Raw genomic sequence first — 13,106 nt, forward strand, 5'->3', positions numbered from 1 at the left:
AGTGGCACAGCAGTGAAGATAGCTCACTTAGCATTGATGTTTAACAGATCCCAACTATCACCAGTGGTGTCCATGGGTCATTTGCTTACCTGGCTTCATTGTTGAGTGTCTGCAAAAGAAAAGAGAATATTTTAGCTAAAAAGCATACCAACACATCCACATGCGCAAAAGAAAAGAGAATATTTTAGCTAAAAAGCATACCAACACATCCACATGCTAGAAGTTACAAACATACGAATATACATACTATACAAGCAAGCCATACTTTATTGTCACACCTAAAGACTAATTTACAGATGGGTTTGATTGGGCTATTGACTTTTGTATTTTGTATCTTTAAAAATGATGGATCTTTCTTTTTAGCCAATGCAGATTTCTTTTTTTCTTCATACATATCGAATCAAAGTGTAAAGTATGGGACAAACAGAATAGTCGCCACAATCTTATCTAAATGAGCCCCAGGACTTACGAGATAGCTCCTTGTTTTTTTTTTGTTTTTTTCTCATGAAGTCACAAGCTCACTGGCATGCTGGCGCAAAGCTCGATGATGAGTAGTTTTTAGTGGCGCAAGGGCCAATTGATGGCCAAAGAGCGCCATTTCAATTGACTACAGATATGAACAGTGATATGGTGCGTGGCTGTAAAGGGGCCTTAAAATTCCTCGCTCTAACGAGGGTTAAAACATGAAAGTAATAAAATCATGACAGTGGTGTGACATATGTGTAGTGATAGCGGATGGCAAAATGTCATGATAATAAAACCACGAAGATGTAGTCACCGCAGCCACGACCACTCTATAGAGGTCGTGCTACGGATGACCTCGATATATCGAGTGAAAGCTTTGCATATCTTTTAAAAACGTGAAAAGTGTTTGCAGTTTAAAAAGCGGATCCCAACCGATGAGCATCCCAAGGTGTAGAGGGAGCTGCTGTCGGTAGGGCAGTAAAAAGTGCCTTTTTCTTAGAGCATCTAGCTCGCTGCACTGGACGAGAATGTGGAGAACCGTAAGAGGCTCTCCACATCTCTCACAATACGGTGGATCACCGGTAGACAGAAGAAATGAATGTGTAGAATGTGTCTGTCCTGTTCTAAGCCTTGTTAGTATTACTTCTGTGTGTCGCGATTTTGATAGTGGCGGCCAATAACCTAGTTGCGGCTTAATAGCATGGAGTTTATTATCTGTGTGTTTATCCCACATGCTCTGCCAATACCCCCTGAGCTTTCATTTTATAAAAGGTTTTAAGTCAAGTGCAGGGACTGGTGTTGATGCATTGGCAGTAGTGACATTGGCGCAAGCAGCCAGATTGTCGGCCAAAACGTTCCCTTGTATTTCACGGTGCCCTGGAACCCAGCAGACAACGACATGCTGTTTTGATGTGTGGAGTGTGCACAGAAGTGAGTAAAGTGACACCAGCACGGGGTTCTTGTGTTTTTTAGGAGTTTTCAGGGCTTTGACCACACTTAGGGAATCTGTGTATATTACCGCCTTTTGTAATTTTATCTGTTTAATGTGTTTCACGACCGCCAGTATTGCGTAAGCTCCTCCTGTGAAAATGCTTGCATTAGGATGAAGAATGCCGGCCTCGGAAAAGGATTGGCCTACCGCTGCATATGACACAGAAGTGTTTGACTTTGAAGCATCGGTAAAGAACTCAGGGCATGTGTATTTATGTTGTAGTTCCAGGAAGTATGTATGTATGTGTGCAAGTGGTGCGTGCTTTGTGACATCAACAAAAGAGACATTACAGTCTATTAGCTGCCACTGCCACGGTGGCAGATATGTTGCAGGAGCCATCAAACTGTGTTCAAGAAGAGGCACACCTGTTTCTTCAACCAGGCTCCTTACACGCAGCGCGTACGGCTGCCTAAACGAAGGACTGTTCTCGAACAAGCCAGAACAAGATAAATCAATAATTGTGAAATGGGAAGGGTGTTTCTTGTCTGCCTTCACCTTCAAAAAGTACAAAAAGGACAGAGAACATCTTTGTAGGTGGAGCGACCATTCATTCGAATCCACGTACAGACTCTCCACAGGGCTGGTGCGGAAAGCACCCGTAGAGAGGTGAATGCCTAGATGGTGGACAGGGTCGAGAATTTTCAAGACTGATGGTGTTGCCGACTGATAGATTATAGCACCGTAATCTAGGCGTGTGCGTACGAGGCTTTTATATAGGTTAATTAAACATTTCCTGTCACTACCCCATGTAGTGCGTGACAACACTTTCAAAATGTTCATTGTTTTTAAGCACCTGTCCCTTAAATACTTGATGTATGGGATGAAGGTTACCTTAGTGTGTAATATGAGACCAAGAAACTTGTGCTCGGTCTTCACTGACAGAGGTTGACCATGCAGGTCAATGACGGGGTCAGGATGGAGGCCCCTCTTTCGGTTGAACAAGACACAAGTGCTCTTTTGCGCGTTGAGTATAAAACCATTCACGTTTGCCCATTGAGATACCTTGTTCAACCCTAGTTGAACTTGACGTTGGCACATTGAGATGTTGCACGATTTGTAACCAATTTGCACATCATCGACATATATGCAGTAAAAAATATTTCGTGGGAGAGACAGGTGCAAGGAATTCATTTTAACTATAAAAAGTGTGCAGCTCAATACACCTCCTTGTGGCACTCCTGTTTCTTGGACAAATACTCGAGATAAGACAGTGCCAAATTGGACACAGAATGTACGGTTGGACAAGTAGCTTTTGATAACTGTCAGCATTCTACCCCGCACACCTAAATGTGACAGGTCTCGCAATATGCCGAAGCGCCATGTAGAGTCATATGCCTTTTCCATATCGAGGAACACAGAAAGAAAAAATTGCTTATGAACAAAAGCGTCGCGACTTTGTGCTTCGATACGGACAAGGTGGTCAGTGGTAGACCGAGCCTCTCGAAACGCACACTGGTATGGGTCAAGTAGGCCACTAATTTCAAGGAAGTGCATCAGACGCCTGTTAATCATTTTTTCAAAGACTTTGCAAATACAGCTGGTTAATGCTATTGGCCTGTAGCTGAAAACTGAGGCCGGGTCCTTGCCTTGTTTTAGAATTGGGATAATGATAGCTTCCTTTCAGGCTGAGGGTAGCTCACCAAAAGACCATATCACATTATACAGAGAGAGAGCTTTCTGGTTTTCAGTGGGCAGGTGTTTTAACGTTTCATATGCCACACGGTCCGGGCCTGGGGCAGATTTATTGCAGCAGGCAAGTGAGGCCTGCAGTTCAGCCAAACAGAAAGGTTAGTTGTATTCCTCATGTGTTGTGGGCTTGCGCTCTAATCTCTGTTTTTCTATTGCGGTTTTGTATCGTCGGAACGCTTCACTATAGTGTGTTGAGCTGGAGACCTGTTCAAAGTGCGCTCCGAGAGTGTTTGCCTGGTCTTCCAAACTCTCCCCTTGTGTGTTCACTAGAGAAAGCGAATGTGCTCCTCGTCCTGCCACCTTACCAACCATGCTCCAGACTCTCGACTCATCTGTGTATGAGTTAATGCCCAATACAAATTTGTGCCACCTTTCTCTTCTCGCCTGTCGACGCGTTCTCCTAGCTTGCGACTTGACGTTCTTAAAGTTTACAAGATTCTCGGCTGTGGGCAAGTCTCTAAGCAACCTCCATGCCTTATTTTGTTTTTTTCGAGCTTCACGGCATTCATTATTCCACCATGGGACTCGTCGTTTGCTTGACGGTCCACATGTTTGGGGAATACATTTTGTTGCTGCATCAACCAAGAAAGCTGTAAAGTAGCATACAGCATCTTCTATGCTCAATGCCGCCATGGCAGTCCAAAATAATGAAGTCATTTTTTGAAACTTTTCCTAATCAGCTTTGTCGGTGAGCCATTTGGGAACTTGTGCAGGACATGTATTTGTTATTGATGTGCTGATAACGATAGGAAAATGGTCACTACCATAAGGATCATTAATGACTTCCTATTTAAGTAGAGGCACGAGTGATGGGGATATTATGCTGACGTCTATTCCCGAGTACGTATGGTTAGCGATGTTGTAATATGTTGGGTCTTTCCGATTCAGCAGGCACGCACCGGAAGAAAAAAGGAGCTGTTCAATCAGGCGACCTCGAGCATCGCAGCGAGAGTCACCCCACAGATTGCTATGTGCATTGAAATCTCCCAGGAGAATATAAGGTTCTGGAAGTTCCTCTATGAGGGACTCGAATTCATGCTTTTCAAGACGGTGTTGTGGAGGTATGCAGAGAGAGCAGATGGTGACGAGCTTATTTAAAAAAACTGCTCGAACAGCCACCGCCTCAAGGGATGTTTGTAGTGGTACGTGTGTGCATGCAATCCCTTGATTGACTATAATGGCAACACCACCGGATGGCACAATGGCATCATTCCGGTCTTTCCGAAAGATAACGTAGTGACGTAAAAAGTTGGTGTGTTTAGGTTTCAGGTGTGTCTCTTGTACGCACAGCACCTTAGGTGTATGTTTGTGTAAAAGTTCTTGGATATCGTCGAGGTTTCTCAACAGTCCTCCGACGTTCCACTGTAGTATTTGTGTCATTTTAATGTTGTGTGGTGCTGTGTGTACAGAGGTGTTGCGTTATTTTACAGGGCCTTTTGAGGGCCCTGTGATTAGAGGTTTTTCTTTTTTGGCGCGCTCCAAGGAGTTGCACCTATCCTTTGGCGTCCGAGGCGCCGGAGAAGTGGGACTTGTATCCATCACCTCTTGTGAGGTGGTGGATGGTGCCTGCTGGGCAGGCACATTCACTGAACTTTCGGACCTAACTGCGCCTGCAGTGGTCCGAGGTTCAGCAGACATTGGGGTCTGCCGGCCCTGTTTGTCAGGCGGCGGAGCAGTACAGGCTGCTCCAGCCGGGGGCGCTGGCGGCACAACCGCAACCACACACAGTGTGACATTCGCGGGTGCTGAGGCATGTGGTGCGGTGCCCCGGCGCGTCACATCTGCAAAGGAGGGATAAGATGGGTAGTGTATTGCGAAACGTTGGCGTGCTTCTTGGAATGTGAGATTGAATTTATGAGTTCTACTATTTGTTTCTCTTTTTTCCATGCGGGGCATGATCATGAGTAGGCAGCGTGATCTCCTTCACAGTTCGAACAATGAGTTGTTTCTGAGGTGCAGTTGTCCGATATGTGTTGAATGAACGCGCACTTTGCGCAAGTGGCACGCCTTCTGCAACTCTGCGATCTATGACCGAAACGTTGGCACTTGAAACATCGACGAGGGTTGGGAATGTATGGCCTTACACGAAGCTTACAATAGCCGGTTTCGATTGATTCTGGTAAGTCACTTGTTCCGAAGGTCATTATTTTGTGTTTTGTAGGGGTCAGTTTGTTGTTGCGCCTTATTGTTATTCGTTGGACTTTGACCACGTTCTGGTCCTGCCAACCTTCGAGCAGCTCACTTTCAGAAAGCTCAGTAAGATCATCATCAGAAATTACGCCACGGACAGTGTTCATAGACCTGTGTGGGCCCACTGAAACAGGGGTTTCCCTAAAGGCTACAAGCTTAGACAGCTTTTCATACTGAGATTTGTCACGAACCTCCAAAAGAAGATCGCCACTTCCCATCTTTGTCACTTTATAACCTGGGCCTATTGCTTCTGTGAGATTTTTGGAAACAAGGAAAAGTGAAATGGCTCGGACTGTCTTCTTTTCGTTTTGACTGTGGATTACATGGTACTTTGGGAATGTCGGCTTAGGTGTATTAGACAGGAAAGTATCTTCGGTGCGCCACCTTTTTAGGGAGCGATCAGGAAGGGGGGGAAAAGCTTTTGCCATAAAAATACAATAAAGTTCGGCGGCGATGGTGGCCGCCCACCACTGAGCCCAACAAGGAGACGCTACAAGGTTGACTAGTGAACACTTGGAGACGCCAGCCATGCATTGCCGCTATAACCGAATATAACTACCCAAGGTTGGGTAACTACACAGGGTTAACCCACGCCGCCAGGAAATTCGAAAGTAAACGGAAAAGAGAAGATGACAGGACAGATAAAAAGTGAGAGATAAAGACAAAGATGTAGGAAGAGAGAGATAGGAAAAGGCGACTGCCGATTTCCCCTGGGTGGGTAAGCCCAGGGGTGCCGTCTACGTAAAGCCGGGGCCAAAGGGGTGTGTTGCCTCTGCCGGGTGGCCTTAAAGGTCTAATCACCCAGCATTGGCTCAATCCCCAGGATCCCCTTTTCCTCGGACACGGCAAAGCCACGCACGGCTAGGCGTGGCAGAGAATCAAAACTCCCCCGTTAGCTTGGGTCCGTGGTGTCGCTACACACCAAACGCCTACTTGCGCAGGCCCCCTTGCAGGGGGCGCAAAGCTCATCAGTGTATTCTCACAGGTTGAAGGCAGGAAATTCAACACATTCACGGCCGTTAAATGGTGTCTTGTCTGTACGTTCAAGTGCTTCTTTTAATGTTGCATATTCTAAACGTTCTCCATATGTGTTAATGGTTACGTTTCCTCGATATGGCCTTGAGGCGTCCGCCTCCTTTTTAAACTCATGCTTCAGTTGCCTCAGTTTCTCTCCCAACTTGGCATGGAGACCGAGGACTTCCCTTCCTGATAGATCGTTGATGAATTCAATCATGTCAACATTTATTTCAACACACACTGGTACAATTGCTGCAGCTGCAAGCACCTCTTTCTGGAACAATCCAGGGGTGTTTTCACGTTTAGGTTTTCTGTGTGGGTAAAGCCGTTCTGCAGTCTTGAATCCGGTGCCCACAGTTCCTCCTAAGGTTGTGTTTTTTTAGGCAAGCAGAAAAAGATGCTCTGGCCGGCCACAGCCTTTCTTTCACAAGCAATCACATGTTTTCACTTCCTAAGACAGTTTTGTTAGACGACTCTGCAGGCTACCCAATGGTACATCACTTCCTATTGTCTGCTCGTGCTGCTGCATCACACAATGTCCTGGTCGCTGATTCTGTAGATTACTCAGCATGAGATTTTTCCTGGTGCAGCTTCTGCATCGTGCAGGCAGAACTCAAAAGCAGCTTTTTCTCTAAAGAATGATACAATCTAGGCCTTTCCTCATTAACATGTCATGCTGAGACTGAAAACTTCATTGACATATGTTTAAATGCCAACTTTAGCCAATTAGTCATGGAACCAACACGCGCTACACAAAAAACAGCAAACTAGGCCTAATACTAACCATCAGTCCTGAGAACCTCATCTACCAGTTTCCTGCCAGAAATCAGCGACCATAAAATCATACATGCCCAATTCTTATTTATTTCTGCCTCAAAGTTTACATCTTCCAAAACGATATGCCTTTACAATAGAGACAACTACGATCAATCAATGAAGCCTTCAACAACTTTCTTTCAGTATACAAATCTGTTTTTTACACTCACACAATACATGAAAACTCGATCTTGAGAAATTAAATGTGCTCAATAATATGTTCATTCCAAGGGTTACTTTTTGCACTAATAACAGTAAGCCATGGTTTTCTGTACATTTTAAATGGCTAGAAAATAAAGAGAAGCGATTGTTTCGTTCGGCCAAACGCTGTGACACGCAAACCCATTGAGAAAATATTTTGAAGTGGAAAAATTATATCTGGCAGAAATCCGGAATGCCAAGAATTAATTTTATTACAATGACTTACCACATCTACTATAGTCAGTAACCCCCGGCAATTTTGGCAAGTTTCAAACTCAAAGCACACCCACAATATCACACTGACTAATGACACACATGAACCAGTCACAGACCACGAGAGTGGCGAAGTATTTAACAGCGCACTTGCACCCGTCTTTACTAAAGAACATGACCCATCTTCACATTCAACATCAGTCAATATACAAGAATTCATGCCAGCTATCCCGTTTTTCAAAGAAGGCATCACATTCGTAATCAACAACATGAAACTTTCATTATCAGCTGGTATGAACTCAACTATTTGTAAACTACTGAACAATGATAAATCAATTTGTGCCATGTATTTGAGCTTGATTTTTCACAGTCTCCTCAAGAATCATTCCAGATGACTGGAAAATGGGGAAGGTTGTTCCAGTGTACAAATCGGGAAACAGAGACTCACCCCTGAACTACCGCCCCATTTCATTAACTAGTGTACCCTGCAAAATCATGGAACATGTCATATAGTAAGTCTTTTACAATCCTGTAACTTCTTCCATCCATCACAACATGGATTTCGAAAAGGCCTTTTCTTGCAAAACACAATTAGTGCTCCTTCTTCACGACTCGCACACTAACCTTGACCGCAACATGCAGACCGATCTAATATTTCTAGACTATGCTAAAGCCTTTGACAAAGTTCCTCACCACCACTTTAAGCTAAAACTTTGACAGCTTCACCCACACCCTAACATTCTTATAGATTGACCAATTGCTCACTAATCATTCACAGTCAGTCTCTGTTAACGGTCATCTATCTAACGCTCTCCCAGTCACATCAGGCGTTCCCGAAGGATCTGTCCTTGGTCCTCTTCTATTCATAATGTATAGTAATAATGACCTGCCCAATCATATAACCTGCAGCATTTGCATGTTCACCGATGACTGTGCCATTTACCACACTATCATTAACCCGCATGATTCCCTATATCTCCAAACTAATCTTAACAGTGTGCTTAATTGGTGTAACACATGGTTAATGACCCTTAATCCTAAATGTTAACTTGTGTCTTCTTCCGTCATCACAGTCCATATCGTTTCCAGTATTCCCATATTGTTTCCACTTAAGAGCCCAATCTGATCAGTCATCATCATCATCAGCCTGACTACGTCCACTGCAGGACAAAGGCCTCTCCCATGTTCCGCCAGTTAACCCGGTCCTGTGCTTGCTGCTTCCAATTTATACCCGCAAACTTCTTAATCTCATCTGCCCACCTAACCTTCTGTCTCCCCCTAACCCGCTTCCCTTCTCTGGGAATCCAGTCAGTTACCCTTAATGACCAGCGGTTATCCTGTCTACGCGCTACATGCCCTGCCCATGTCCATTTCTTCTTCTTGATTTCAGCTATGATATCCTTAACCCCCGTTTGTTCCCTAATCCACTCTGCTCTCTTCTTGTCTCTTAAGGTTACACCTACCATTTTTCTTTCCATTGCTCGCTGCGTCGTCCTCAATTTAAGCTGAACCCTCTTTGTAAGTCTGATCAGTACCATCTTATAAATATCTTCGAATCACCTTATTATAGGACTTATCATGGCGCACCCACGTCGCTAATATAGTCTCAGCGTCCAATAAAGCACTCGGTTTCCTTAAGTGCCATCTTCGCTTTGCCCATCCGCATGTTAAATTACTTGCATATTAATGCCTGATCATACCAAAGTTGAAATATTCATCTCCCATATGGAGCCCTCATCAAGCGTACTTAATCAATCCATTAGAAGCCGTACAAAATCGTGCCGCCAGATTCATTACTCATCTTACTCATAGATATCAGTATTATATCTTTGAAAGCGAAATCTGGACTACCCCCCCCTTTCTTTGCGTCGCCGCACTGCAACTCTCATGCTTTATCCCAAATTATTTCATTCCACACTCAATCAATCAGCTTATATAACAGCTGCGACATGCATATCTCATCGAATCAGTCATCCAATTTAGGTTGCCCACCCATCACTACGCACCACTACTTTTTCTGCATCCTTTTTTCGAGCAGCCACAGACTGCAATGGCCTCCCGCAGGACATCGTCACCATCGCCTCATCATCTGCTTTTCAATATCGTATATTTGATCAACTTCAAGACCAAAACTATGCCAACTGCATTTGATAACCTAAAATACAAGCCTACCCCATATGTAATGCCTCTCTAAGAAAGAAGGGCCTTGAACTGAATTGAACTAAAAGCAGCCACTTGCAAACCTCATCCAACTTCTGGGTAGTCAACTTTTCCACTTTTGACTCCTTTGCCACGTGCGCAGCTTCCCTCATGACATCATTCGCAGCTCGACCATGTTAGTTCCGTTGAAGTGGCCGGCTTATTCATGTGTATATGAACCTGAACTTTACACAGTACGTCATGCTTGTCCTCGACGGTTCACTTATGGCATCACGGAAGACAGGCGACTCCGCCTTTTGCTGGCTCGAACACGATTGCTGAGTTGGATCTCATGGCACTAGTGTTTCCGGTTTTCTTTGCAGATGAGCTAGACCAGTTCTCAACGCTTTGTCTTATCTGGCAGGGTGGTCACGTCCATGATTTGGGAGTCAATCGAATTTGTCAATGAGGATTCCGTGTTCCCTTGAAACGTCCCTTCGTACTTTTACATGTTATACAGTGCTTTCTCCAATCCAATTTTGAAGAGCTCAGCGGTTACTCTGATGTCTTCACATGGCATTCCTCTTAGCTCCTCTGGGTCGCACATACTGGAGGCATGACGACCTCTGCTGCCCAAGCATGCCATTCTGTGCCAGCAATCTTTAGCATGGTGGCATTTAATGGTGCAGCGAAAGCACTTCATGTCAGCGGAAACAAGTTTCTTTTTTTTTTTTGCCAGTGGCAAGTTCGTACCGCATGGCTCTATTATATGCTGCGTCAATTTGCAGAAATTGCAGCTTGAATTTGCAGGATAAGGACGAACTCGACAATGAAGCACTGCTGCCATTGTTGTTGTGTTGTGAAAGTGAGTACTTTCACTGCCTCTGGTACGAGCCACATTAGCATACCCTCTCCAATATCACAATTTTCAAGGCTTTCTACTTGAATACGGAAAACAACCTGGTTCTGTGATGTGCCGAACTTAAAGGTTATCAATGGTGGAACTTGCAGGGTCTGTTGCACAAGATTTGTGATAGGCAACGATGATGTCATGCGGCATAGTCCTTAGCAGGAGGTCGCATAATATCAACGAGAAAGACTATTTACTTGCCCACTCAGAGTACCACCCATCTCCTCGAATAACAATCCGTATATGGTCATACAAGTTGATACAATTTTCTGAGTTTAGTCTCCCTCTTGGGCAAACGCACTGGAGTGAGCCTTCGCAAGCTCAATAAGTACTCCTGCCTTCAGCACTTCCTGCCACTAAAACGTCTTTTCAGCCCGTCTATGGCGTCTGAATGATACGCTTCAGTTTCAGTGATTATTGTTGCCGCAGCGTTTCCTTGAGACAATAGCCTCAAATAGCTGAATTTGTTGCTAGCGGTAAGATGGTGGTTCTGGTTGATGACCTGGTAAAATTGCTCCCAGAACTCATTCCACTTGCTCAAGTCCGCAGCGAAAGGATTGATTGTCAGGTTTGACAACTTGGCTCCTGGTCTTTCAGCAGCTTCCATAGACGCCTGCACATCGCAAACTTCGGTGGGCAGTGACAGCACAAATGTTTCATTGTGCTGTCGGCGTTAGCTCTGAAGCTCATTTGAAATGCGAGCCGCATTATCCTTATATTCCTCGTCAGTTATGTGGTTCTCTATTTCAAAAATCTTCTTCACCTCTTTGTTACTGCTTTTGAGCCTCCCATAAATTGAGTTGATTTATGGGAGGCTTGAGCTTAGAAGCTCACACCAACAATTATTTGCATTCACATAAGCCCAGAATGTTGAAGATTGCTCCTTTTTTTTTTCCTACAAACTCGCCGGCATGCTGACGCAAAGTCATCTTTTTGCAGGCTGAAGACACAAAATTTTGCAACAGTTAGGCTCCTGTCCTTCCACAGAAAACCTTTATGTCAAGGCAGAAATACTCTGATGCAGTTAAAATGAGACTGATTGACTAATTAAGAACACTCGCTAAGTAACTAAGTACTTAAGAACTAACCCTAGGGCAGTTATTTATCTCTGAATGTTGTGATGCATTATAATTTAGGACATGCCCATTTTACAGGAATCGTCAAAGCTGCCTTCATTTCAAGATTTTCATCATCGAATTTCAAAGATGAAACAAGAACTGATCGCATATAGCTTGCTGAAACTCAGCTTCTGCGCTATATGAGACTAAAACCCACCACCACATCGAAGTGATGAAACATGAATCAAGACATGCTGAAGCAGAATCTGACCGCAAAATCGGCAAACAGCAGGCTGTCCAAACAAGTAGACAGCCTGCTGCGTCCAATGTGTGGCACTTTTGTGTTTCATTCTTAAACTATAGAGCTTTTAACTCAAGGCGTTCTGAGCACTGCCATAGGGGCTGCTCTTTGCGCGCGTGACTCCCCAAGAAATGCACTGCCGAGGCTGTGACATTGGCTTTCGTACTCTCGTGCAACAGCCCAGACAGGAGGAAATCCTCCTCTCCGTAAAAAAGGGCCATAAGCAGGAGCAAAAAACCATTCCATTTTGCCTGTATGCAAGACGCACTGCAGTGGATGCCTCTAACTATATCTTGCAAAGAAGGAAAAGGTTTATATTTTAGCGGATATCACGAATGTCCTATTTACAAGTTTTATTAAGGGCGAACTTGTGCCCAAAGCCCAAGCAATGACACAGCAGCTGGGAAAAGGAACCGAATGTCCATAGTCGTTGCGTACCTCTGCCTCGAGCATTGTAGTTTTCGTCTTCACCCGCGCTGGCCGCTCAGTCGAAGCTCATGCGCATGCAGGACCCGCTCCCCCATTGTGGATGGCTTCCTCTCTTGTAGCCGATCGGTCAGCGTTTCTCTTGTTCGCGATGTCTGCGTTACACTGAACGTCGAGTGTTTCCCGTGGCATTATCCCCCCTCTCAAGCGGCATCGCCCCAATGCGTTCATTGCGGTTGTAGTATAGCAAGCGATTGGTTGACTAGTCTTCGTATCGGTCACAGTAGGGCTTCATGCATACAATGTGTGCGAGCTCCGTGGGATTGCGTCGTCTCGAATGCACGTGGCCTGCAGGCTTGACTTCACAGACGAGGTAAACGAGTCGGTGTACTAGTATCTCATATGGGCCGAAATATCGGCAGATGAGTTTTTCAGATATGCCTCGTTGGCGTACTGGGGTCCATATCCACACTTTTTCATACGAATAACATAAACTCTTCAGCTAACTTATAGTCCAATGTTTCTAAAGTCAAAATTTGAAAAATTAAACCTGGAACCTTACAGAGTGTATGAATACACGGTCTATGGAACCAGTGGAAAAAACACCGCAGCGACAACAACGGCAGAAAGAAGGACGGTAAAGAGGGCAGCACCAGCAAAAAAAATTGCTAGATTCGGAGCCAGCCACAC

The 13,106-nt window shown here is 44.7% G+C and overlaps 1 protein-coding gene across 1 annotated transcript in view; it reads right to left on the reverse strand.

The window, feature by feature from the left end:
• The window catches only part of LOC119178107 (FUN14 domain-containing protein 1-like), a 91,315-nt gene that overhangs the window by 72,650 nt on the left and 5,559 nt on the right, over positions 1-13,106 (reverse strand). Inside the window, exon 2 of the mRNA XM_037429266.2 lies at positions 90-109. Within this exon, the coding sequence (XP_037285163.1) occupies positions 90-99 (10 nt within the window). The 5' untranslated portion in view covers positions 100-109. The remainder of the gene's footprint in view (positions 1-89; positions 110-13,106) is intronic.

The sequence above is a fragment of the Rhipicephalus microplus genome, chromosome 1 (assembly GCF_043290135.1).
Source record: "Rhipicephalus microplus isolate Deutch F79 chromosome 1, USDA_Rmic, whole genome shotgun sequence".
NCBI lineage: Eukaryota > Metazoa > Arthropoda > Arachnida > Ixodida > Ixodidae > Rhipicephalus > Rhipicephalus microplus.